The sequence below is a fragment of the Uloborus diversus genome, chromosome 1 (genome assembly GCF_026930045.1).
Source record: "Uloborus diversus isolate 005 chromosome 1, Udiv.v.3.1, whole genome shotgun sequence".
NCBI lineage: Eukaryota > Metazoa > Arthropoda > Arachnida > Araneae > Uloboridae > Uloborus > Uloborus diversus.
Window position 1 is genome coordinate 172,120,737 of NC_072731.1, and position 27,131 is coordinate 172,147,867.

Here is a 27,131-nt window from a genome sequence, read left to right on the forward strand (position 1 = left end):
GCACATACATTTCAATTATTTTCTGGATTAATTTCAAAGCATTGGCAACATCGTTTGAAACGTGATAACGCAAAGTCTAGAAGAAGTCGCTTGGCCTCGGTAGAAAAAAAAATGGAGCAGCGCGCTAACATTAAATTCTGTTTTAAATTGGGTAAAAGTGCCCCAGAAACATTTGAATTGATGAAAACTGTTTATGGTAGTGAAGTACTGAGTCGTAAGAATGTTTTTAAGTGGTATGCAAGATTTCGTGATGGTAGAGACAGCTTAGAAGATGATCCAAGACCAGGTCATTCAGTAACAGTTTGAAATGATGAGTTTCATTGAAAAAGTGACCGAAATCTTACAAAATGATCGTTGTGTCACTACTCGACTCATCGAAGAGGTTACTTGCATACCCAAAACCCCTGTCCATCTCATCTTAACTGACAATTTAGGAAAAATGAAAGTCTGTGCTCGCTTTGTACCGCACACATTGACTGACGACCAAAAACATTGCAGAGTGGAACACTGCAGAGACATGCAACAAGCGGCCACAAGGAACCCAAACTTCATGGCAAATATTGTAACTGGTGATGAAACCTGGTGTTTCAAGTATGAACCACTCACAAAACGTCAGAGTGCGGAGTGGAAGAGTGTTGGGGAGAATTTCTAATCTAATAATATCTCTCCAATGTTTCTTTGATACTAGCAGAGTGAGTTTGGAAATAAGAACTTGACAAACTATTTCTAACTTTCATGAAGTTCATTTAAACAATAATGTAAATAGTTAAAAACACACTGTAAATGATAAAAATAAATACTAACAACATAATCTCTCCACATGCTACTTTTGCATGAGATAACTAACACTGCAATGCAAACTGCATGAGTATTGACTAAAAACTTTGATGAAGTAAACCCATTGGGAAATAAGCTAAGTCCAGCTCATCATTTCTAATAAAGGGCGAGCGGCACGAACAAGCAAGTTCGCATACCGATCGAGCGACCGCCTACAACGACGAGAGATGATCGAAGATAGAGCGAACATAAGCCCCGAGCAGTTTAAATATCCCTCCGGGTCATTAGCATATCCGAGTCACGTGAACGGACACATCACTGCTATCGTTAAGCACACGTGCCATCAGATTCCTTCTAGAAGCATCTATGACGTCATCCACAACGGAGTTCCCACCAAAGGTGAACGAAAGTGAAACAAACATTCGGTCGATTCGACCAATGTGAATGAGTGCTGATAAGATTCTTTTACCCCAGTCATGCAGAATGATTGGTAATACATTATAAGTAAGGAAAAACATTATTTTACTCTTGGTGTTGTGAGGTGATGAGATAGGATTATTTACTGTTGTTATTAACAGGCATTTATGCCTAACAAGGCCCCCCCCCCCCCCCTCTCATCATCTCACAATGAAAACATTCAAAAAAATTTTAACTTCCTTTAGACATTTAACACAATTTCCACATATTAATAACTATATGAGAAAAACAATGAACAATTTTTAAAATATAAACTTGACTCTATATTACGAACTTCCAATATAGATCTGAAATCTCAAAATTTGAGAAAAACACAACATACAATACACTTTGCTGAAAAAAAAAATTCAAAGAACAATCATCTTGAAAAGTCCTTTTTTTTTCTTTCGTACTCTCTCGTACGTCGTAACTCATAGTAGGTTTTCACGTAATTTTCACCAAAAGTTCGAAAACAAATTCTTGATCAAAGTCCTTTATAATTTTTTCAATCATATTTCCAGTTTTATTTATAATAGTGACAGTAGATCAATCTGAAATATAAAATAAAAACCCACAGTAATTGTTCAAATCAGCATATAAAATATCACAGTCTAGAAAATAGTATAGTATAAGCATATATTGAGAAATGTTTATAACGAAATGTAAATAAGCTCTTTTACTAACTATCCATTTCTCACTAAATCATTTCATTTACAAATAGATCACTAAAAATCTTAATCAAAAAATGCCCCCTTCTATACTTAAAGACTGTATGATAATTTTAACTGATAAAAATTTCATTTTTACCAATTCAAAATTTTTTTTTTTTTTAAACATTTTTTGCACCATTATTTATTTAATGAAGGAAAATTACAAATTCTAACGGGAACTAGTGGTGTTTCTAATATTCAAAAATAGGGTCTCACAAAATGAAAAACAAATACACCCGCGATAGACCTTCATGCAACAATAAACTCCCTCTATCCTAACTCCGGGAAGACTCTGACAATTACATTTTCACTTTTAACGAGACGTAACAAAAAGCTGTTCGCAACCTGGTTGATAGGGAGAAAAAGCCACCGAAACATTCAGGTGGACAATTAAATTGTTAGAACTTGCAAAAAACATTTCACAAAACATGATGCAAAGAAAAATTTAAAGTACATTAAACAATTTTCAAAAATTTCTAAACATGTTTCTAAATTATATTATATTTGTACAAAAAAATTTTCTATAAATCTTTGAATTTCTAATCTGGTGAGAGGTTTCGTGAATATGTCCGACATGTTATCTTTGCTTTTGACATATCTCACGTTAAAAATATTTTTATGCACTAAATCCCGAATGAAAAACAATTTGATATCAATGTGTTTACTACGATGATTTTCGATAGGCGATTTAACAAAATCTAACGTAGCCTGATTATCCACATACAAAATAGATTTAATTTTACAACTTTTAACAATTTTTATTTTGATGCATTCGTCAATTATACGATCAAACCACATGAGCTCTTTAGCACATTCGGTCATGGCTATAAATTCAGCTTCCATCGTTGAAAGGCTAACGCTTCGTTCTTTGAACGTGGGCCATTCAATTGGAGCTTTATCAAGTAAAACAAGTTGACCGCCTAATGAGGTTCTATCATCCTTATTTGTAGCAAAATCAGCATCCGAAAAAGTTTTAAGTTGAACATTTTCACATTTTAAGTTTAATTATAAATCTTTAGTATGGTAAACATATCCTAGTAATTTCAACAATCCATCCCAGTGTACAATTCCTGGGTTACTTTGAAATTGGCTGAAAATGTTAACAGCATACGATATATCAGGACGTGTTCTACTAGAAATAAATGCTAAACACCCTAATAAACTCTTGTATGGATATTTTGACATTTCGTCAATCTCAGCTTGAGTAGTAGGACAATTTAACTTTGAATAAACACATCCTTTACTAATAGGTAAAGAAGAAATAGGGATTTTAAATTTACTACATCTTTCACAAACTACACGAATGTATTCAGTTTGATGTAAATTGATGCCATTTCCTTCATTTTCAAATTCTACACCTAGTAGCTTTTTAGTTTTACCTAAAATTTTAATTTCAACATGTTTTTGAAGTAAATTCAAAGCATCTTTAATATCCCTGTCCTTCTTACTGAATAACACAATGTCATCAACATATAAGAGTAAAATCACATTATCAGTATAATAAGGACAATTACATGATAAAAATTTATGAAAACCAATTTTAAGCAATATATTTTCAATTTCATAAAACCACAGACGACCGCTTTGGTGCAGGCCGTATATAGCTTTATTCAATTTGCACACATAATTTTCTTTTCCCTTTTCAATAAAACCTGGGGGTTGCTTCATATATATTATTTCATCAATAGGAGCATATAGGTACGCACTTTTAACGTCGCATTGGATATGTAGCCAATTTTCTCTTGATACCAATAAAGAAAAGAAAAAGCGAATGGTACTAAAGCAGACTACTGGGCAGAAGGTTAGATCAAAATATAGTCCCCTCACTTGATTAGTCCCCTGAGCGACTAGTCTACTTTTATAAACTTCACCATTTTCCCCTTTCTTTAAATTATAAACCCATCTACATCCGATAGGATTAACATTTTCCGGTAATTTGACTAAATTCCAAACATTTCTTTAACGCATAGTGCCTATTTCAATTTCCATTGATTTTTGCCATTCCCCCCTTTTATTAGATTTTAATGACTGTTTATACGTTCTAGGGATTTGAATTTCTGTGTCTAGTCAGGAAACATGAGTTAAAATTTTAGATTGATTTGAAACTTCACCCTGAAAATCATCATTGCCTTTAAAATTAAATAATTCCGGATCATACACTATGTTTTCACGAAGACAATATTTTTGAACATCATTCAACGATCTTAATCTTTTGCTATTCCCCTTTTCAAAATAATATACGTCGTTTCTTGAACCATCAGGTCTAGGGACAAATTTCTGAATCCACCTAGCTTCCCGCATTGGTTTGCGACTAGAATCATCCCCCTCACTGTCTGAACTTTCCGCCCCCCCTTCAGAGCTACTTTCAACATTTAATTCTCTGAAGCGATTCGAATCTTCGCTTTCTTCCGAAGTATTCTTATCTTCTGCCTGAGGCGAAAGAGGCCAGAAAAGGGTATTTTCTTTTCCGCGCGATTCCTGCTCGGACGTAAATTCGTCCTTGAAAAAGGAATTCTCTTTGAAAGATACGTTGATTGTTTCAATGACTTTATCTTTGTCTGGAAGATAAACGCGAAATCCTTTACGATTGAACGCGTATCCGATTAAAACGCCTTTTTCGGCTTTTAGGTCTAGTTTCTTTCTTAATTGTCATGGAATACCGGCAAAACAAGTAGTTCCGAATGCTTTTAAATGTCTTACAGACGGTTTTCTTCCCCCGTAAAGTTCAAAAGGAGTCTTTTCTTGACTTGAATGACAAATCCTATTCCATGTGTATACAAAATATAACATCGCGTCGGGCCAAAAATTGTTTGGCAAACCACTTTCTTTTAACAAAACGCGTGCACTATTTGTTACTGTACGGTTAAAATTTTCAATTAATCCATTTTGCTCTGGTGTGTACACATTTGTGAGTTCATGATGTATACCCATATTCTGACAGAACCCGTCTAGTTCCTGATTTACAAATTCCGTCCCGTTATCAGATCTGATACTGACAACCTTTTTGCCGATAAATCTTTCGGCTCTCAGAATATGTTGTTTTACAATTCCCGGAACCTGACTTTTTGACTTAATAGGATACAATGAACACCTTTTAGAATAGTCATCAATAATAGAAAGAAAATAATTTTCTCCTTTTCTACCCTCTACTTCACATTTTCCCCAAACATCCATATGCAATAGTTGCAATGGCTGGGTACTTCTTACTCTATCAATTGACTTGAAACTAACACGCTTAAATTTTCCTAAGTTACAAACATCACAGTTTAATTCAATGTGTTTAAACTTAGGTAGGTCACGAACAGCTGAAAGATTACTAGTTTTACGAATACTTTCATTGTTTACGTGTCCACAGCGTTTATGCCAAGTTTCAATGTCGCTTTGACAGCATTCTACAGAAGGTTCTTTATTTATATGACTAGAACTAGGAGAATTTTTAAACTTTTTACAATTAACATTATAAACTCCATTATTGAGTTCAGCTTTAAAAATTAATCCCTGTTTGTCGGATACCTCCACGAAACCTCTCCCACCTTTAAATTTTGCACCACCCTGGTCAAACTTGGTGCCAGACAAAATATTTCGTCTCAAACGGGGAGAATACATTACATCTTTGAGAATTACAGTTCTTTTACCGAACTTAACTTTGATTTCCCCTTTTCCCTCAATCGGGAAAGTTTGCTTTTTCACGGCAACAGCCATGTTTACATCATTTAGGGGTTCAAATGTCCTAAACCAGTTCTTATTTGAGCAACAGTGATTTGATGCGGCAGTGTCAAAAATAAATGTATTCCCTTTATCTTGGGTCTGACTAAGATTTGCCTCTGACAAGAAATACGAAGGATACTCACATCTATTATTTGAAGGTGATCGGCGACGCTCCTGGAACTTCCTTCTAGAACTCCATCGGCGATTTCTACTCCTTGGGCTCTTACCTTCTTCCCTCCATTCTTTCTGGGATTGGTGTTGGTTTCCTCTTTTATTTCTTTCTCGTGAAGTCAATCTTTGACGGTCTTCATTTTTGACATAAGGGCATCTGCTTCTTATATGCCCATCTTCATGACACTTTTAACATCGAATTTTAGATTTAACTTGGAAAACCTGCATCTCATTTGTCTTCTCTTCTTTCATTTCTTGACGGTTTTCTTCAATAATTAGATCAACCAGGATTTTCTCGAATGTGATATCTTCATTTTTCCTCATCAAAATCTGTTGAATCAGATGATCATACGTTTTTGGTAAACTTTGCAGTAGTTTAAAAGAAATACAGTCCTCCGGGAAATTCGGATAAGCAACTTTGATTTTGTCGAAAATTCTCTGCAGACGCGCCGCGAATAAATTCAGCTTTTCTCCATTTTCTTTCTTGCACTGATTCAGCTCAATGAAGAGTTGCATACTTATACATCTATTCTCCGGAAAAAAAATGTAATTTTAGTTTCTTCCAAGATTCGCATGGATCTTCTATAGTTTCAACTATTTTTCTTAGATTTTGTTCAATATTCAAGAAGATTGGAGAGCCTGCAGTTCGCTTCCTCACAATAAACTCTTTCACATCCTTTTCTGTTACATTCGTCTTCTCATTAATGACTGGTTCTTTCTCTTTTCCGTTAGTGATATCCCATACATTCCGTTCCATGAGAAGGAACTTCATATTCGTCGACCATTCGAGGTAATTCTTGTTGAGCTTTTCAATCTGAATCGCGAAATTTGCCATTTTTCTTTTTTTTTTCAAACTTTAGTATTCTCAAATTTTGGTAAAATCTTTTAAGTCGCTTCTATCTTGGTCGCCCCCCCATCTCACACATTCCAATAACTTCATCTTCAGATGGGTCATCGAATTTGCAGTTTCCAAAAAAATATTTTTAAAATTTCTGAAAAATATCGAAATGTACATCATCCAACGGTACATGTTCTTTTGGCAGCAGTACAACCCCGCCTTTTTACAGATGCATGTACACTCTTTATCATATCCTAGTCTTATCCAAAAATATTTTCACTAGGTCCGCACAGGAAAGGGACTGGGCCCATAACCCGTGTTGGGGAGAATTTCTAATCTAATAATATCTCTCCAATGTTTCTTTGATACTAGCAGAGTGAGTTCGGAAATAAGAACTTGACAAACTATTTCTAACTTTCATGAAGTTCATTTAAACAATAATGTAAATAGTTAAAAACACACTGTAAATGATAAAAATAAATACTAACAACATAATCTCTCCACATGCTACTTTTGCATGAGATAACTAACACTGCAATGCAAACTGCATGAGTATTGACTAAAAACTTTGATGAAGTAAACCCATTGGGAAATAAGCTAAGTCCAGCTCATCATTTCTAATAAAGAGCGAGCGGCACGAACAAGCAAGTTCGCATACCGATCGAGCGACCGCCTACAACGACGAGAGATGATCGAAGATAGAGCGAACATAAGCCCCGAGCAGTTTAAATATCCCTCCGGGTCATTAGCATATCCGAGTCACGTGAACGGACACATCACTGCTATTGTTAAGCACACGTGCCATCAGATTCCTTCTAGAAGCATCTATGACGTCATCCACAATGGAGTTCCCACCAAAGGTGAACGAAAGTGAAACAAACATTCGGTCGATTCGACCAATGTGAATGAGTGCTGATAAGATTCTTTTACCCCAGTCATGCAGAATGATTGGTAATACATTATAAGTAAGGAAAAACATTATTTTACTCTTGGTGTTGTGAGGTGATGAGATAGGATTATTTACTGTTGTTATTAACAGGCATTTATGCCTAACAAAGAGTCCAGAAGTTGCCAAACCAAAAAAAGTGCGCATGGAAAAAAGCCGAATCAAGACTCTCCTCACAGTTTTCTTTGATTCAGGGTATCATCCATAAAAAATTCATACCAGAAGGTGAATCAGTTAATGCTGCTTACTACTTGAGTGTTTTGAAGCGTTTATGGGCGAGAATTCATCGAGTTAGACCTGAATACCAAAACCAAGGGACATGGTCTTTTTTGCATGACAATGCGCCAGCACACAAAATCTTGATGGTACGTAACTTCTTGGCCCAAAAAAGTATTGTGGTGCTTGATCACCCTCCTTATTCCCCTGATTTGGCTCCAGCAGATTTCTGGTTGTTTCCCAAATTGAAATTGGCAATGAAAGGCAAACATTTTGTCACAGTTTCAGATATTCAGGCAGCTACGACAGCGAAATTGGGGGCAATTCCAAAAGATGGGTATGAAGAGTGCTTCAAAAAATTTCACGATCGCTTCCAGCATTGTATTGACTCCCAAGGTGTATATTTTGAATAAATCATCTTGTAAACTAGAAAAAACTTATGTCTTGTACCTTTTCTATTGGACACACTGTGTATATCTATGAAAACAATAAAAAATGAATCTTGTCTCTCCATGAACTGTTTTAGTTGCTCTAGTATTTGAAACTGATTCAAGTTGGTGTACAATAAGTGTTTATTTAATCTTCTGAATATTTTCTAACTAAATATGTATAAAAAGTATATGACCTGACCATTATGGAAAAGCAGATTTTATCAAAGTATCCTGATTATTTTGTAACTTTCTGTAAAGTTAGCAAGAAAAAATATTCTGAATTCGAGTTGAGATTAATAAAAGGGCGAGACATTTAAAGGAGTAGATACATCTACTGTAGATATTTTTAGAAATTGTGGATAATTCGTAGTTTTAAAAGACAACATCTTCTATGTCAGTAGATTTGAAGTAATTTAGAAATAGGGTTTTAGAGTACACTTTTGCAGTATGGCTATAATACAGTGCAACCCAAAAGTTTAGACTACTAAGTTTTTTTATTTCTATTTCACAATTTAAAAGATGGAAAGTCATATTTAGAGCAATTTGAAAGCATAAATAACATTTAATAATCAGAATAATAATAGTACTATACAAAAATATTTTGACTTAGTTCCAAAAATTAAACTTAAGTTTTATCCCAAAAGTTTATAGACTTTTTTTTCCTTTAAAGTTCAAAATTTTAGGCTATTTTTTATAATCACTTCAGAAACTCAACCAGGCATACTCAAAACAAGTTTAAAGAAATTCTGGCTCTAAAGAAAACAAAATTGTTTGTTTTCCAAATTAGATCTTGAACTGTTGAGAATTGACTCTCGTCATTTTTCACCTGTAGTTCTTTCTTGGGTTTAGGTCAGCACTTGATTGGACAGTTCATAATAGTAACTTGTTTTTGTTTCAACCACTGTATTGTTGAGTTGAACTTGTAAATGGATCAACTGCATTACTCCTATGTCTATCTGTCCCCAATAGCAACTTTCCAAATGAAAGTTACTATAGTTCAAGCATTTCTGGTAATCTTTGAACTATTAATGACCTTTTAAAAAGCAATATCAGATTTAAATTATACCAAAATACTATCCACATCATCATTTGTATCCCCTCCCAGTTGTCTGCTGAAAAGAGTTTGTGGCTCCCTGAAACTAGCATTCCAGTAATATGCCTAACCATCAGGGCATTCTATTCTGTAAGCATTTCATTGAAATATTCTGTAAACATTTTAAAATGATATTTCTCTTGCAGTCAACAGCAAGTATATGGAACTTTCGATGAAGAGAGAGTTTGCCATACAATTTATCAATCAGAAAGTGCTTTGGACTCGCAATTTACACTATCTAACTGTGATTCTGTTTCATCTGTATCAAGCCTGCCTTCATATTTGAATAAAAGTAATAATTCTACAGATTCCAATTATTCTCGCCCAGTTTTAGAGGCTCACGCTCTTCTTGTGAATCTAATCCTATCTGATTCTATGCTCAATACCTTTAAGGACCATAACTTTGATTCGTGTTGCTTATGTGTGTGCAATATGAATATAAAGGGCTCTGATGCAGGCAATATTCTTCCTAGTTTTTTAATTCCTAATGGAAATGATGAGCCTCAGTATAAGTGCACTTGTGGTTTTAGTGCTGTAACACATCGCCATAGAAGTTTTAATGCTGGACTTTTCTTTGAAGATGAATATGAAATAACTGGCATTGACTGTGATACTATTAAGAATTTTAGTCAATCATTTTTTGATATTCCAAGTGAAGGTCAATCGTCTGAAGCTCAGAAAGTGATATTACCACATTCAAATCATGTACCAGATTTCATTCTTGATCTGTTACGGATTCAGTGCAAAAGCATCAACTCTAGGTTTAGTTTGTTCTTCAAGTCCAGAATGCAGAAAAAACACGATTCTTTCACCTTCAGCAACAGCATAGAAATATATGACAGGTGTGAGATATTATTCTTGGCTCTAGAAGACAGCAAAAATTCCATTGATAGTCCTGCATCAAACAGATTAGATGAAGCTTTGAAATCTACCAGTCTTCACAAGTGGCCTTATGTCTCTAGTAAGAAACTTTTTAATTTGATTAATTTTTGTTCTTAATAATCACTTTCAAATGTTTTTTTTTAAGTTGAAATTAATAGTTGCTGTAATATTAAAAAATAACCTTAAGCATGAGCCTATAAATTTCCAAAATGCAAAGTTAAACTTAACTAGAAAGCTGGAACATCTGTTAAGTTGACTTTCGAAGTCATATGTGGTAAATGCATATTTATTTTATTCTAACTTAAGCTGTGAAAGACTTACTTCTTTAAAAGGGTGATTCTCAAAAAAAATGTCCTGTGCATAACTCTAAATTTTTAATTTTTTCCAGCTAACCAAAGCCTGCAAAAAAATAATGCTGTTCGGGAATAATACATGTTTTAATACACTATCAAAGCATAACAGTTAATCCCATATTTAATTTATAGATACTTGAATAAAACAAAAGAACTTAGCATTAGGCACAGGACATTTTTTTGAGAATCGCCCAAAATGCTATTTTATTTGGATTGTGGAGTCTTTTTTTTGGAACTTATTTTGAGATAAATTTTCCTGAGAAAAGCTTCGCTGCTTTATTGTAGGGGGAAAAAAGGAGAGGATTATAGTGCATTAAAATTTGACTTTTTTCAAATTAAGTGCAAGTAAGATTAGATGATAGATATAGATGAAAGTAATATTAAGTTTGTTTCCAATTTCATTCAAATAGTGCTATCCATATAGGAGAATTTCTGTGCATTATCACTAGAAGTTTGTCTAGAACTTAATGAGTCTACTTTCCCCGTATATCTACTTTGATTTTCTGACATCTGCTCAATCTCTCTTTCAAGTAGCTTCGGCTGAAAATTATTTCCAATGCACTCTTCTAGTTTTTTGAGCCTCAAAAAATGTATTTTTCAGATTTACGTTTCATGTGTAAACTGTGTTGTATTTAAAAAAAGAAAAGAGGAAGGGGGAGAGACCTGCATGCACATTTTACTCAACCTATTTCAACAAATATTTAACTAAAGAATTGGCTTAGCTGCGTCAAATTTAATTTAAACTCTATATTTTAATTTAATATCTAATTATTTTTAAAAAAACTAGGGGGCTCTGCCCCCTGCTCACTAACGCTCACCAACCCCCGAAGATTGCTTCTCAATCTTATTTGATTCGCAAAGATTTAAATCGTCAGTTAGAAAGAAACAGATTAAAAACACATTATGAGCTCCCTTTGGATCAAAAAGCACCCCTTAACCGGGTTTCAAAATAACTTGTACCAACTTGCAGAGCCATAAGGGCTAAGGGGCTCCTGAGCATTGCAAAACTGCAGTTTTGTATATTCATGGTCTCAGTAATATATATTATGCTTTTTAGCTTGGGGTTTGAATTGAGTTGAGCCTAAGATTTTCCGTTAAAATCGAAACCATTCGAGTTCGTGAATAAGGGAAAAAAACATGCAAATCGAAAAGACGTAACTATGGCAATGCCAAATAAAACATCAATAATTTCAATGAAGATGAGGTTTATTCAAACTTAATTTTTAACAGCTTGTAACTTTTCTTTCTTTTTAAGAAGCTCAATCTTTTGACTATAGGTCAGATCTGGAGTAAAAAAAGCCACTCTTTTCAGTGGTGTCAAAAAGAAAACTGTTGGACAATTCCTTTGCTTTTTACTGATAGATTTAATGAAGAAAGTAGTGCCTAAGTTTTAGCTAAGCCTAAAAAAGTTTGCTAAAAACGCAAGTAACTCCCGCCGTATTTAAGTTAGAACATTGAAACAAATTCTGTAGAGCGCGGAAAGCTCTTCCCATTTTCAACAATATATAATATTAATATGTGCAAGTAATTTTTCACCCATTTAATAGGCAATAATGGGCAATTTACGCAAAATTTGAGCTTAAAAAATTAATTACAAAAGAACTAATTTGAATTTTAAAAAATAAAAGCCCAGGTGCACATTCCCTAGGCTCGAAGAAATTTGTACAAAATTTCAAGGCTGTAGGTGCTATGGGGTCTCCTGGATGCATGTCTGCGATAGACTTCTTTCCAGAATTTCTTTGAAACCTTACTTTTATTTACTATAAAGAGATAATTTTAACTAAATTCCTTTTTGTTTTGTTGATAGAGGTTATCTTTTCTTTACTAATAATAAAGCTAAAAGTCTGTCTGCCTGGAGCCCTGTGGCCTAGACCGTTCAGTCAATTTTCATGAAATTTGGCAAAAAATTAGTTTATAGCATGGGAGTGTGCACTTCGAGCGATTTTTTGAAAAGTAGAGTTTGTCCTTTTTCTATTCCAATTTGAAGAAAATTTTACCAAGCAAACTATCATAACATGGATGAGTAAATTACCATAACATGGAGGATTAAATTAACTCAACGTGGGCGAGCAAATTCTTCATCCATTATTTGTAAATATACAGGCAAACCAAATGACCTTTTAACTTTCTACTACGGGCAAAGCCGTGTGGGTACCACTAGTATAAAATATATTTTTTAATTATTGTTTTTATTTTAAACAGACAGTATAATGTTATAAATTATATTAAATTTATATTTATATATAGTATATATTGATACATTTTATAATGATGTATAAACATTGATGATAAATTGTAATTGATTATGTTCATATTAAATATGCTAGCCATTGTGGCATGCCCCAGATATGCTACTATGGATATGAAACTCAATTCAATGCTTGTTTATTTATTCTTTCTATGTATATCTTCAATATGGCACTGAATATGAGATTTCCTGAATTTAGTTTTTAAGAAGTAAGTTGTAATTAGTATCTTACTGTTTTTTTAAAAATTTTTCATATAGGTCCCTTGCCTTCTACCAGTGAGGATATAATGTTATTTTTAGATTCTTTAAAACCCATACTTCAAGCTGCTGTGCATAAGAAAAATACCCAACGAATGTGGGATATCACATACGTTGTTTCTGGACCCCTAACTTGGAGGGAATTTCATACATTAGCTGCAAGAGGTAATCAAAATTTCTTAGTACCTTGCATGTACTAACAGTTCTGTATTTAGGTTTTGACTTGAGATGAAAAAATATTGCAGTAAAATTTATTAGTGTATAGAGTGTATGTATGCCATTTTTAACAATTCAAATCATGGCACTGTGCTATGGGATTCCCATTACTTTTAACATCAGAAATTAACTCTTAGTTACATACGTTGTCTTTCATTTCTGCTAGGTTCAGAGGACCAATGCGACCCTCAGCCTATTCCATCTTTGCTAATGAGTCAGGACCACGAATGCATTGCTGTTTCCCCATTTGCATTAAAATTTTGGGTAGGTTTTTGTATTTTGAATTTGTATTCATATGATTATTTTTTGATTAGTCTTCATTCTAAAAAATATAACGTAATCTGATGAATTTAGTTAATTCTAGAATTAAGTGGAATTTGAAGAGGTAAAAAAGAGAGAGAGAAAAAATTGAGAATGAAATTGAAACTTTGCTGTTGGAATTTTACTAACAAAACTAAGGTGCCCCACTTTTTGCCGACTTCTCCTCTGTTTTTCAGTTTCAACCTTACCTTGTGATATATTTAAGGGAGTAAGACATTTTAAATGTCAGCAAGCCCATTTCGTGCTTGATAAAAAAAAATTGAGCCACGTACATTATTTTTGAATTGCAAGACAACGTGAAGCCGTTTTATACAACATAATTTTACCCATCAAATAACTTTCACTATATGACATGACGGAATTTCTCTGAGAAATATACTAATTGACTCAGCCTGCAAATGGTTATGGCAGAGGAAAAAATGTGTTTTATGCACATGAAAGCAAATCTGTATAAATCAAGGCTAGGCAACTCCAGTTCTGGATGTTGATGAAATGAAACAATGAATCTTTCAAGTCATTTGAATACAGGCTGAACTGCTGCAAGCAAAACACTTAGCATGAAATTGAATTTCAGCTTGCTATTTTGTATGCCACTAATGAAACTCATTTGGAACTTCATAATATTTCAAATTGTGTTGCATAAAACTCTTTTATGCTGTTTTTATAGAGAAAAAAGATGCATGTATGTACCCGACTTATTCTTTTCTAAAAAGGAAATTCAAGCATGAAATGGGCTCTATACTTTAGCCCACCTTGTACATTTACCTATTGAAAAAGGAGCCAAGGAAAAATCTTTTCAGAGAAATTTTTTCTAGTTTTGCTGTGCATGGTGGTTACACATGACTAAATGAGGACATAGGGTGATATAAAAACTATAAAATATGTAGTTTAACATTCTTGATGAAGGGCATATCTAAGTTATTAGAAATTACAAAGGAGTAACTTCTTAATAAGCTCAATGAAAGACAAAAAAAAAAAAAAAAGTATTTTTGCACATTTAATGTTTAGTAAAAACTGTCATACCCTTCTTATATCACAGAAATAGGTTCCATCTCAAGGATGGGAATTGAAAAAGAGAAATGTATGTTCGTTGGTAAACCGTTTGCTGATAATTGGTAGTTTATTGGTAGTTAACAAGGCGTTTGAATTTCCCCATTTAAAATTCTGATAATTATTCAAAAATGCAATCAATCATGATTGATTACAATCACACAACTGATTACTCAGAATCTTCTACTTATTAATTAGTGTACAAAGTTCTACTTTTTGTTAGTATACACAGTGATAATTTGATATTTATATTGTAAAGGATTCGGTGCGACTTCCACTTTCTTGAAATGAAGACACAGTTCTTGATAAAAACACAGGAGCTTTATTTACACTATGTACAGGAGAAATCGTTAACAACTGCTAAATTATTCATCAGCAATTAAGCAATTATCACACAACACCGTAAACTCAACGTTTACACACGTATTGACTTCCAAATACGAAAACAACACAGCGAAATGCCTCGCGATAAACAGAGCAAATACGCTCTCAGTTGGAAATCTCAATCGAAACTCAACTTTTTATCCATCGCTAACGGCTTATATACACACCGAAAAGAAATCTCTCAAAGATTCCAGAAAATGCTACAACGTTCTACAACTACACTTTCATTGATAAAATCAGTGAATGAAATAAGAAAAAAAAGAATAGGGGGTTGTATACTTTAGCCATATGTTAAGGGGTTGTATATTCATTACGGGAAACTATTTACAGGTTACGTTACTACAATAATTACTATTTACAGAATTTGTAACAATATTTCAAGATAAAGTTCATTATTTCTCAAGTTCTTTTGTGAAACACATTTAAATTTCCAATTTGTTCATTTTGAAAAACACAACTTAATCATAATTACTACACTTTGCCGCACTTTTGTCTAGATTAGTCGAGTCATTGTGCACAAATGCACATGTCAATAGTGATTCATAGAAGCTGTTTAATTTACTCTGAAATTTTTGAGAGACAAAATGTTATTCAGATTAGAGTTGTATTTGAATTGCAGATAAAAATTGAATGAATGAAAATATTCAATGTAGAAATGTTTTTCAGATGTTATTGTTTTACACTTGTTTTACTGTTATAGCATTCTAAACACCATCTTCATTTTCATAGGACAAACTGCATTTAGAGCCTTATTCCCTTGGAAGAGATGTGGCTTATATTGTAGTTGCTCCAGAGAGTGATTTTGTGCTTTCTCGTGTCAAAAACTTCTTTAAAGAGCTTAGTATCATGTATGAGTCTCATGGTTTTGGAAGACATACGCCAATTACTAAAGTATTAAGGGATGGCATTATGCGAGTAGGGAAAACTGCAGCCTCCAAGGTGGCAGAAGAACCTGTTGGAGAATGGTTTAACAACATTGGAGATGGATCTATTTCCAATAAATTGAAACTGTATGCCCGTGTATGCCGCCATAGACTTGGTATGTCATCTTACAATTTTATCTTATTTCACTGATTTGAGGGTTGATTGTTACTCTGTTTTCTTGTAACAAAAGGAGACAGAGAAGCATGCCCGCAATAATTAAAGAGAAATTTTGCAAATGAAGGATTGTTTGTAGAAGTTGTTATTTATTTGTCACACCTGAGAACATACAATGAAATCATTTGAATAAGGTTTTGTTTTTTTTTAAAATGAGCTTGCAGATTTTCTTACGGACTGTATTTCTAATTTATGCCCTATTTAATTAACTTATTTGAGAAAAGAAATCTTCAAAAGGAAGTAATCTTCCGTAGCTCCTGCACAAGTAAATGTGAACATATTTTGTCATGGGTTTTTCCAACACTTTATAATGATTTCAAAGATTTTTTACAATAATGTATGTTGCTGGGAGATTTTTTTTTCCTTTGGAATATTAACAATTGATTGTCAGACAGAAAACCTAATTCCTAATATTTTTTCTGCTTTTTGTGTAGTTGTGTGTTAAAAAGCATTTAGTCAAATCTTTCTTGTTCGAAATAAATAAACAAGGTTAAAGTTAAGATAAAAATATGAGTAAAGCCACAGAAACTTGCTTATTGCAGTTAAACAAATGTGAGCATTGAAACGTGTACTTAGGGATAAATTTTTGCCATAATTCAATTACTGGCAAAGATAAATTATGTTTCAATTAATAATAATTATTTTTATGGTACAATAAGTTATTAGAGACAAAGGTGCAATTTATTTAAATGCATTGCATTAGTTTTATAATTAGCTGCTCCTGATTCATATTTTTCCAGGGTTTGTACGCTCCTTACAAACTCCACATAAACTACTGCTTTTTAAGAAAAGAAAATAAGGGCCCTTAAAACTCCTGAATTTTGCTATTATCTCCTTACAAACTCCTTATTTTTTATTCTACACGACCTTAAAGATTTTCTTCTATCACCAATCTGATTTTTTGTCTGTTAGTACCGGATATCCGATTTTTTCTTTAGACTATTTTCTTCCCCTCATCCGATTTTTTTTCCAAATTTCTGACAATTATTTCGATAATTAATAATAATATAACATTGTGTAGACTTGTTAAAGTAGCATTCTGAAGTTTTTTTTTGCTTTAATAAATTCTTTTACTTGCCATTTTTAGGCTTTTGATGCTTTCATTTTCATTGAAGCAATCTCTTTGCGTCCGATATGAAAATCGAATTTTTCTAATTTTTGATGGTTATTATGCTTTTTTAGAAGGCAGATAAATGAAACTTTTTTTTTTATTCCTATAAAAATCCCAAAGTTAAAAGTTTTCAAAAAATTCTGTATCCTTTATGAGAGTCAAAAAGTTAAAATCTAAATCTCTGGTTTAATTATATTTTTGCTTCAATTACTTTGATTGTTATTAGTAATACTTTTATTGCAAAGCTCTAAAATGCAATTCTAAAATAATTTATTTAAATAAATTCTTTTATGTGGCGTTCTTTATACTTTTAACCCTTTCTCTTTCAAAATCGCAATCTCTTTGCATCCGCCATGGGTATAAGATTTTTTGCATTTATGATGCTTACGATGCCTTGTGAAGAGGCAAAGAAATAAAGTTCATTTGTATTTTAATTAAAATCATTAAATTGAAAAGATTTTGACAAACTTCATGATCTTTAAGAGTATCAAATGTCAGAAAGTTAAGTACGGAATCGCTGATTGAAAATTATTTTTGTTTCAAGACCTTTAAGTGTTTTATTTGATACGTAACATCTGTATTTGGCAAAATTTGTAATTTTTTGAATTAAAAAAAAGGACTTTTTTTTAAGAACAAAATCATTTTTTTTTCTAATTTTAAAATTTTGTAGATATTAATTACAAAACATGAATAAACATAACAGATGAAAGAGCAACTTAATAGCTAAACAGTGGTACCACTATTTTCTAGAATTAATATTTTCATGCTTTTTAGCAGAAAAATTCTTAAAATTAGTCAGATCTGTTTATCAGTGTAGATTCACACAGAAGTTTAGAAATGGTCTACAAAATTTTGATCAATTTTGAAAATTAAAACAATTTGTAAAATTTTTCATCCCTAATGTTTAAATGGAATTTTCTGTATTTTAATCTTGTATGAGTAACCTTATGTTTCTATGCCAAAACCATACACAAGCTTTGCCAAAAATTGTTTGTTGTGTTTGAAGTTTGTCCTTTTGTGTCCTGTAATTCTTTCAATTATATTGATAATTGGAAGTTATTTTGGCCGCTACTGCTTTCAGTCGGCTTATTGTAGTTCTTATTGTAGCAATTATTTTATTTTTTAAAGTCTTTTTTTTTTGGTTAGGAAATTAGGAAATTGTTAGTACGTGTTTTGTTTTTGAGAAAATACTAATTTTCAATCAATATCAATTATGTTTTATTAATTTTCAAAATAAAACATATTTCAATGGTTACCCCCCCCCCCCCCCCCCCCCCCCCCCCCCCCCCCCCCCCCCCCCCCCCCCCCCCCGTCGTATTTTGAATTTGATTCCGTAACGGCTCAAGACTAAGAAGCAGTATTCTATGCTATTAATTTAGTATGTTACATATTTTTTCCGAAATACATTTTAAAAAATGCATCTTTAAACAAGAAACTTGTCCTTAAAAAGTAAAATGAACTCCTGCAAAACTCCTTAAAAACTCCTTACTTTTAATTTTCAAAGTTGAGTTTGAACCCTGTCTCCTCAGCTAGGTGCTCCAAGATGCGTTATCGCTATTTGCTTGTTCCAAGAAAGTTGCAAGAAAGAATGTCCATCACTTTCCTATATTACTATAGTTACGGCAAACTAACCTGACAGCGTTGTATTGCTGTGATTAGGATGTGTTGTCTACACGATGATGCCAGTTTAGGTTTGTCCTAAGTAATAGTCCTGAGTTGAATTACAACATTAATAGTGCTTATAAAAATTTTAGTCACTGGCATTGCTCCTGTCATAATCTTTGTGGACGCTAGCACTTTAAATGTGGGGTAAACGAGGATTTAAAAATAGCGACATATATGTGTATATCAAAAAATTTTATGTACAGTCAAACCTCCATATATCGAACTTCCACATATCAAATTTTTCTATATATCGAAATTCAAACAAATTTCTATGTTCATTACATAGAAAAATTGTTTCTATAAATCGAAAAAATCTCTATATATCAAAAAAATGTGAGACATTGTAGATTTTTTTTTCCACTTTAGACTGTTTGTTTCATGAAAAATAAATGTTAGAGGAGAAAATTATGTTCACTAAAAGTTGCTACGAAACTCATAAGGAATCTGGGGTTGAGGGGTATGTAGATAGGTCGTTGTTTCGTTCTGGAGTTCTTAAATTCCCTCAAGTTTATTTCAAATATCTTAGTTGCAACCAGTAACATTGTAAAACCAGTTTCAAGTTAGCAATTTTGTCTGTTGATTATCATTCCTATAGTCTTTTTAGCTGCAGTAAAAATCATTCAAGTTAAGTAGATTGATTTTTTACTTTTCTCGCAATTACATCGTCAAAACGAAAATCCCCCATTGTTACCGATCAAGTTGAATTGCCAAAATAATGAAGATGTATAAAGGCACAAAAATGAAATTTCTGTTGTTTTTTAAATTATTAACTTTCATTTAATCCGATGCTCGTATAAATTAGAAATTGGGTTTCGTACACAAAAATTGTGATAGGGATGAGCTTTAATTTTAATGTTTTAGGATAAAATAAGATTGTTTCTATAAATCGAAGTTTCTATATAGGGACATTCAATACAGATTCAATGGATGAGTGCGCTCGACCATTTTTAATTTTTTTGAAACTTATATCCCAAAAAGATGCTTATGAATGATGTTTAAAACCACTTTTATTTTTTCTCTAACCTTAACCCTTGATTTTTTAGGGGTCATCAAAAGTGATTTTCGCAGTCAAAAATGAGACTTTTAGACCTTTGCATTTTGGCCAAAATCTATTTGAATTACATTTATGGCAGTTAATTTTATGCTTTGATGTTAAAGTGCTGAATGGCATTGCTATGCAATATCACACGGTAATGGACATTGTAACAGAATCAGAGGAACCGTAAAAAGAATTGATACTACTAAGACTAGCTTGCAAAAAACTACTAGAAGTCACATTTTAATTCCTACAGAAATGCATACCTTCTGCATTTTTGCTACTAAACATTGCATGTATCCTTGTGAGCATTCAGTATATTAAACTAGCTGAAAAAATGCTGCAAGAAAGGTTTGACTCTGCAAATAAAATTCCCAATACAACATTTAATCACTGCTTTATGCCACCGTATTTGCATATTATCTCTGTAAAATTATATTCCCCTAGCAATAGGATGAAGAATAGTGTGTTACTAAAAAGATTATTAAAAGAAAATGCCCATTATTGTCAAAAAAGTTATTACATAGCTTGTGTTGATCACTAAATTTAGAACCCCTTGTCTTGCTCCTAGTACATTTTCAAAGTATCAAATTATGAATGTGCCTTGGTAAAGCATTCCAAAACGCCATATACTTCAGTCACCATTAGAGCTATAGGACTACTAGGTAGTTCATTCTTTCAAAACTACACTCAAACAAGAAATAAAAAACGCACTTTGTAAAATTTAAATTTCGTATATATAATGTTTTTGCATACGTTTAAGGCAATTTAGATAGGTTAATGTATATTGAAAATTTGTGTGTGTAGATAGTCTATAAATTAACTACTTAAGCTGTCAATCACGTATGAACTACTCATTCATGTCCAAATATTTCTAAGTTATCAAATTAAAATAGTTTTTTTATACTTAAAATATGTTTTTCCAGCATAATATATTATATAGGCCATTTGAGAAAGTGCAATAAAGTTTTCACACTTTTTATTTCTGTTTTAGTGCGTAAATTAACTAGCAAATTTGCTCAATTTCAAAGACCTGTATCCTTTTTACAAACCAAATACACAAAACAATATATATAACATGTATAGTACTTGACTGGAATATTCAATTGGTCAAGAAATTTTAATTTTAATTCCATCCCCTTTTGGTTTACAGAGGTCTAAAAATGTCATTTTTTTCAATTTTCTGATCTTTGAAGGGCTATAATTTATAAAGGGTAAACAATCACACAATTACAGCTATATTTTCTCATTAGTGTGACTCCAGTGATTAGTTTTTGCTATATTTCACTTCGTGTTTTTATCCCCTAAGCGAGTTATGACCCTTTGAAATGAGTTAAAATTTTACATTTGACCTTGAACTTTAACCTGTTGCCATTATTTTAATTATAAAGTTACAGCCACGTAACTCAGCATGTAAGACTATCATCTTATGCACTTTAACATCAAAGCGTAAAATTAATCGCCATAAATTTAATTGAAATAGATTTTGGCCAAAATGCAAAGGTCTAAAAGTCCCATTTTTGACTGCGAAAATGACTTTTGATGAACTTTAAAAAATCAAGGGTTAAGGTTAGAGAAAAAATAAAAGTGGTTTTAAACATCATTCATATGCATCTTTTTGGGATATGAGTTTCAAAAAAATTAAAAATGGTCGAGAACGCTCATCCATTGAATCTGTATGGAATGACCCTATATCGAATTTTTTTCCGGCAATTTGCCACTTCGATATATGGAGGTCCGACTGTATGTTTATATTTAAAATACTTTTTTAAGGAGATGCATTTATTTATTGTTTGCTAGCACAACAGCTGTTTTTTTTCCATATACAGTCAAACCTTGATATCTCGAACCTCCTTATCTCAAAACCCTTGATATCTCAAAAAAAAAAAAAAAAAAACAGCATTTTCTATAAAAGCCCCTATGTATTTTCCATACTTATCTCGAAATTTATTTTTTGAAACCCTTGATATGTTGAAATTTTTGCACAGAAGCAGGTTTCAATTGTTGTTTTTCTTTGGCAATTTTTGTAGTAAAACTAGTTCCTCAGGGACAATTGCTTAACGTTTCTTATCCCTTTCAGGGTTGGTAAAAAAAAACGTTTTTTTTTTCAAAAAAAAAAAAAAAAAACGTTTTTTTTTGGTTTAAACCAGGTTTTTTTTTGTTTAAACCGGGTTTTTTTGGTTTAAATTCTATTTGCGAGAAAAACAATTTTCGGAAGGTAATTAAGGTTCCATGTAATTAACAGTTATTCAATAGTCACATTATACCTAATTTCTTGATTAATTAAAGAGATAAGAACAAAATCTTTTAACTAAATTAAATAATTAAAATAGCTTTCTGCTTCCAATGAACAAAAGGGGGGAAAAAACTAAGAATTATCTGCACCCAATAGTCATAAAGCAGCATAGGTGTACAGCTAATCAAAATCTTTTGAGCACACAGAATCCAAAAAAAAAAAAAAAAACACCAATGGAGAGTGTAGTTTATATGTGAAGATTTATATATTTCTCAATCAATTTTTACACATACATTTGCATTTTGTTCTGGGAATTTAAAAATTTGTCTTTTAATCTTCCTACATTATAATATAAGGAACTATTATGTATCATAATATGAAGTATAAACTTTTTTTTAAAATTTGATTCAAAAAATATTGCGTTCTCCTGCAGAACAAATCTTAATTTTTAGGTGCAAACAATTAAGTTAGACTGTTGATTACCTTACAAGTCAAAGTTAAAATTCCAGGAAAGTGCAAATAAATGGGCAAAAATGTCACACCCCTGCAACAGGAGTGAGCAATATAATGGATTGCATCTACAATAAAAGATTCAACCCTTAGTAAATCTTAACTAATCATGCAAATTAAGCATAATGATGGAAGTTGACTGAAATCTGCTTTATGGCACATATATGAAATAAAAAATATATTAATATTTTTTTCCGATTAAAGCTTGTAATACATTTTGAAGAAGCAACTTTGCAATTTTAGTTTTTATCCCTGCAACTTAGCTAGGAACTTAGCATAAATGGAATTTTACATTTTTCAATATGTCTGGGGAAATCAATGTAAACCTGTAAAATGGATTTTTTTTTGGCTTTAAAAAAAAAACATTTAAAAAAAAACCCCGCATGGTTTAAAAAAAAACAGATTGGTTTAAACCATGGTTTAAACCACGGTTTAAACCAACGTGGTTTAAACCAAACAACCATGATCCCTTTTCTTGGAAATTTTGTGAATAGGGGATTGGGGCAAGATAATAGGGGAGTGGTGGTACGAGGGGGGGGGGGGGGTGCTGTGTTTTCCCCAGAGTTTAGAATCTTTGTGCATTTTTCTCCAACATGTTGTCCACTTTGAGGAAAGGAAGTCAATTTTTCGTCCATCTGTTTTCAAGTGAAAACAGAAAATGCGTTCCTCATTTTCAACATTCCTCTTTTTTAACTCCTACAAAAAGACTGCGGAAAACTATTTTAATGTGGGGTTATTAGTTGAAGATAAAATTTGAATTTTTAAATTTTTAGGTGAAAAAACAAAGTTGAAATTATTGTTCATTTAAAAATCTCATTCTGTGCACTTTTGACAATTTTAAAATTTCAAATCTAGTAAAATATTGAAGACTACTTTATTGATCATAAATCAAAGTGGTTCCATAGTACATATATAAATCAGACACGCTACTTTTCCGCGGAAACGCCGATTTCCGCTTTTTTCCTCTTCAGTTTTATCATTCCTGAGATTGATGCAGATTTGCATTAATATTTTCCAGGGGGGGGGGGGGGTGACTGAAATGATAAAATGTTCTATGCCTTCCACCCGCATCGAGTTTTGAAAAATATTCCTTTCGCAAGAGATGCCCTGATGCGCACACGCATTTGAGCGTTGCTATCAGTGGATGTCCATTCTTGGCAATAAATCGCTCTCTCTCCGATGCTTCCCTTCTTTCAATAAGTGACGTCACCTACCGAACGCTCACAGCCCACAGCTATGGAACGCCAGCAGAGTTTGAAGTTCACCGATTCTCTTGGTACACTCGCTGGCTATTTATGCGCAGATCACTCTGCGCGTGTGTCGAACATGCGGACTACGTGTATTTCGCAGGAAAGCAAGCTTCGGCGATCGTCCGCGACGAGATTGCATGTGTGTTATGAACATAAGTCTTTTTTAAAAGCAATTCAATATTTCTTGTCTTAGTCGTTTCAAAATGCTTTAAAATTGCAAACAGACTTGTTTTTTTTTTCTCTATTCATGTTGAGTAATTCAATTCGAAATTGTCAAACGCTGTTCCCGACAGTAATTAGTTACGTGACATTGATAGCTTGGAAAATAAAAATTAATTCCGATATATGAATGGTTAGCACAATCAGTTCCTTTTACGTTAAGCTAAAAAGAAAAATTTGACATCAATTAACGTGTATCAAAAATATCGGTTGGTGTTCTTTGGTTTTGTGGACAATTTCTGCAAATGTGGGTGCACATATTAAAGGAAACTTAAAAATAATTTGACTCTGCTTTTTCATTAAAAAATATATTCAGTATTCAGATATAACAAATTTAAGAAAAAAAAAAAATATGTAAAGAAAAGTTTGATTGTATTTATGACTGAGTCCATTACCATCTGAAGTTTCTAAAATCTTTGAAAAAATAAAATTGAAAAAAAAAAATGAATTTTAAAAAATCAATATAAAAAATATATAAAAACAATATTATTTGAGCTCCCTGTGTGAAAGTATATTAATTACTCTCAAATGTTAATTTCTAAGGTTTTATTTGTTACACGTAAAGTTCAACTTTTTTCTTCGTCAAGCTGCAGCATGTCTGATAAATGCATAAAGCTTACGTGTGTAGTTGTGAGAGTTACTAGTGTAATTTTTTTTAAAACCTTGATAACTCAAAAACTCTATATCCCGAAATTTTCCCTCGTCTCGAGAGATTCGAGATATCGAGGTTGTACTGTACTACATATACTTACATTTTTATAAATTTGAAATTAATTCTTCCTGTTTCTTGTGGGTGTTTCCGAAAAAATGGCTTACTTTAGCTAATGGTTTATATTTGGAAACTTTTTTTTTTTTTGAAATACTGTGATTTTTAGTTGGTGGCTGGTCAAAGGGGTTTTTCCGTATTAACTGTGATTTGTCCTTTAGTTGCTTGAAAGAAGACATAACTAATGCTTAAACATGCAGCCATTATAGTGTCACTTTTCTTCTTATAGCACCTCATTTATCAACTTTAACCCTTGACGAGAACCTTTTCAGCAGCTCTTCAAAAGTTGGAGACAAAAATGCTGGGTTGGCAAATCTCGTGCCTAGTTCTATAGAAAACACTGCTGACAAACCTGCTACTCCAAAGAATGTAGAAACTGGTAAGTTTTTAGTTTTAGAATTCAAGCACCTGGAAGCAAAGGGAGTTAGCAGGGTGCATACAGACCCCTTGGACTCCTGGGAAAAAATGCAATTTTCAAGATGCTTAGATCTCTTTTTTGGATTAACAGAGTACTCCTTGAAATTATCAGGAATCAAAATTGAAGCACGTATGCGTTGCAAAGATCCTGACAGACAGAGAGACTTTCAGTTTACAGACAATGCCAGCTGAAATCTCCCCCCCCCCCTTCCCACCGTACCTGTTCTGTTACTCCAATTTAGGTAGACATACGCTCTGAATAGAACTGATATCTGTTGATTAATATGTAGATCTTAATTTCAAAGAAGTCATTGTCTTAATACACATCCTTACAATCAGAATTCAGCTTTTATGTTCTTGTGTGAGAAACTTAGTTTCTGAAATTTTTGTAAGATTCATCAATTACAGGATTTTGATATTTTTTGCTTTTATTCTGAATTAATATAAATTAAGTTAGGTTATTGAATTCTTGTGTATTTATTACACTCATCATTTTTTTCACAGAAAATTCGTTCAGAGCTAATCAAGCTTACTTCCATGTACATAAATTTTCTAACAGCATCTTCTATCCTCTCTCAATTGTATCAGGCTCTGAATAAACTCAAATACAGCTTTTTAAGAGATTAAAACAAGTAAAAAAAAAAAAAAAATACATGTAACTTATGTTGATATTTGAGTTAAATTTTTGGTGATTAAGCTTATCACTTTACAATCGTTCTTTGCAGTATCTTATTATTTGAGTTGGTGAAGTCATCTAAGTAGTATTAAAATGCAGTGGACAGTGATGATCACTGCACGAATCAAATTTCGTATCTTTTGAGACTTAATTAACTCTGTGAAATCAGCAGCAAATTTAGTAGCTTTAAAGTATTTACAATTATTTTGAAAACCTCTACATATCTTACTTTCCCAATTCCTCATTGTTTTTTAAACTTTTTAGATAAATGCAAAAAGAAACTAGTTTGTTGTGGCCCTCACCAAACTTTCTTCTATATTTTTCTTTTTTTTCTGATCCCTCCCCATGCTTGACGAGGAAGCAATATTCGCAACAAAAACAAAATTACACATGCAAAAACTTGACGACCATCCCAATGTCTGAATTATTGTAAAAGCAAAGCAAAGAGCAAAAATTGAAAGTTATTTTAAAAGCCTTGCTTGAATTAATTACAAATATTTTATTTGTTAACAAACATAAGATGGCAACAGTTAAAAATTTTAAATCATTGAGATAATATTTCCGATCATTTCCGTACAATTAAAATCAGGAGAAATATGCAGATGATGATCTATTACTATTTATCTTTCTTATTATTGCATTAATAAAGCTATTTTTGTTCGCAAAAAAAAAAAAAAAAAAAAAAAAAAAAAAAAAAAAAAAAAAAAAAATCAACACCTCTTAGAGCGATTGGCGCCAAAATTGAACCAACCCCTATTTACATATGGATTCACATTTATTCCAAATTTCATCCAGAACGTAGCATTACTTCTTGAGATATGGCACTCACAATGGAAAAAAAGACCGTTCGACTGCGCCACCCCCTTTTCAGCTGTTGACACCAAAATAAAACCAGCTCTTATACCCACTAAGGGCTACTTGCGAATAAATTTTTCTTTCATTCCGTTCATTATTTCTTGAGATACAGCAGTCACAATTGACGACAAAAAACGTTCTATAGCTCAACCCCTGTTTGAGTTATTGATGCCAAAATTGAATCAGCACCTGTTCCTGTTAATGGCAACATATGGACCAAATTTTGTTTGATTC

At 32.5% G+C, this 27,131-nt stretch overlaps 1 protein-coding gene across 1 annotated transcript in view; it reads left to right on the plus strand.

Moving 5' to 3' along the window:
* Window positions 1-27,131, plus strand: part of LOC129217105 (mediator of RNA polymerase II transcription subunit 13-like) — a 132,638-nt gene that overhangs the window by 49,540 nt on the left and 55,967 nt on the right. Inside the window, exons 15-21 of the mRNA XM_054851358.1 lie at window positions 201-294; window positions 7,801-8,159; window positions 9,493-10,307; window positions 13,088-13,252; window positions 13,470-13,567; window positions 15,788-16,097; window positions 25,179-25,328. Coding sequence (XP_054707333.1) covers window positions 201-294; window positions 7,801-8,159; window positions 9,493-10,307; window positions 13,088-13,252; window positions 13,470-13,567; window positions 15,788-16,097; window positions 25,179-25,328 — 1,991 coding nt within the window. The remainder of the gene's footprint in view (window positions 1-200; window positions 295-7,800; window positions 8,160-9,492; window positions 10,308-13,087; window positions 13,253-13,469; window positions 13,568-15,787; window positions 16,098-25,178; window positions 25,329-27,131) is intronic.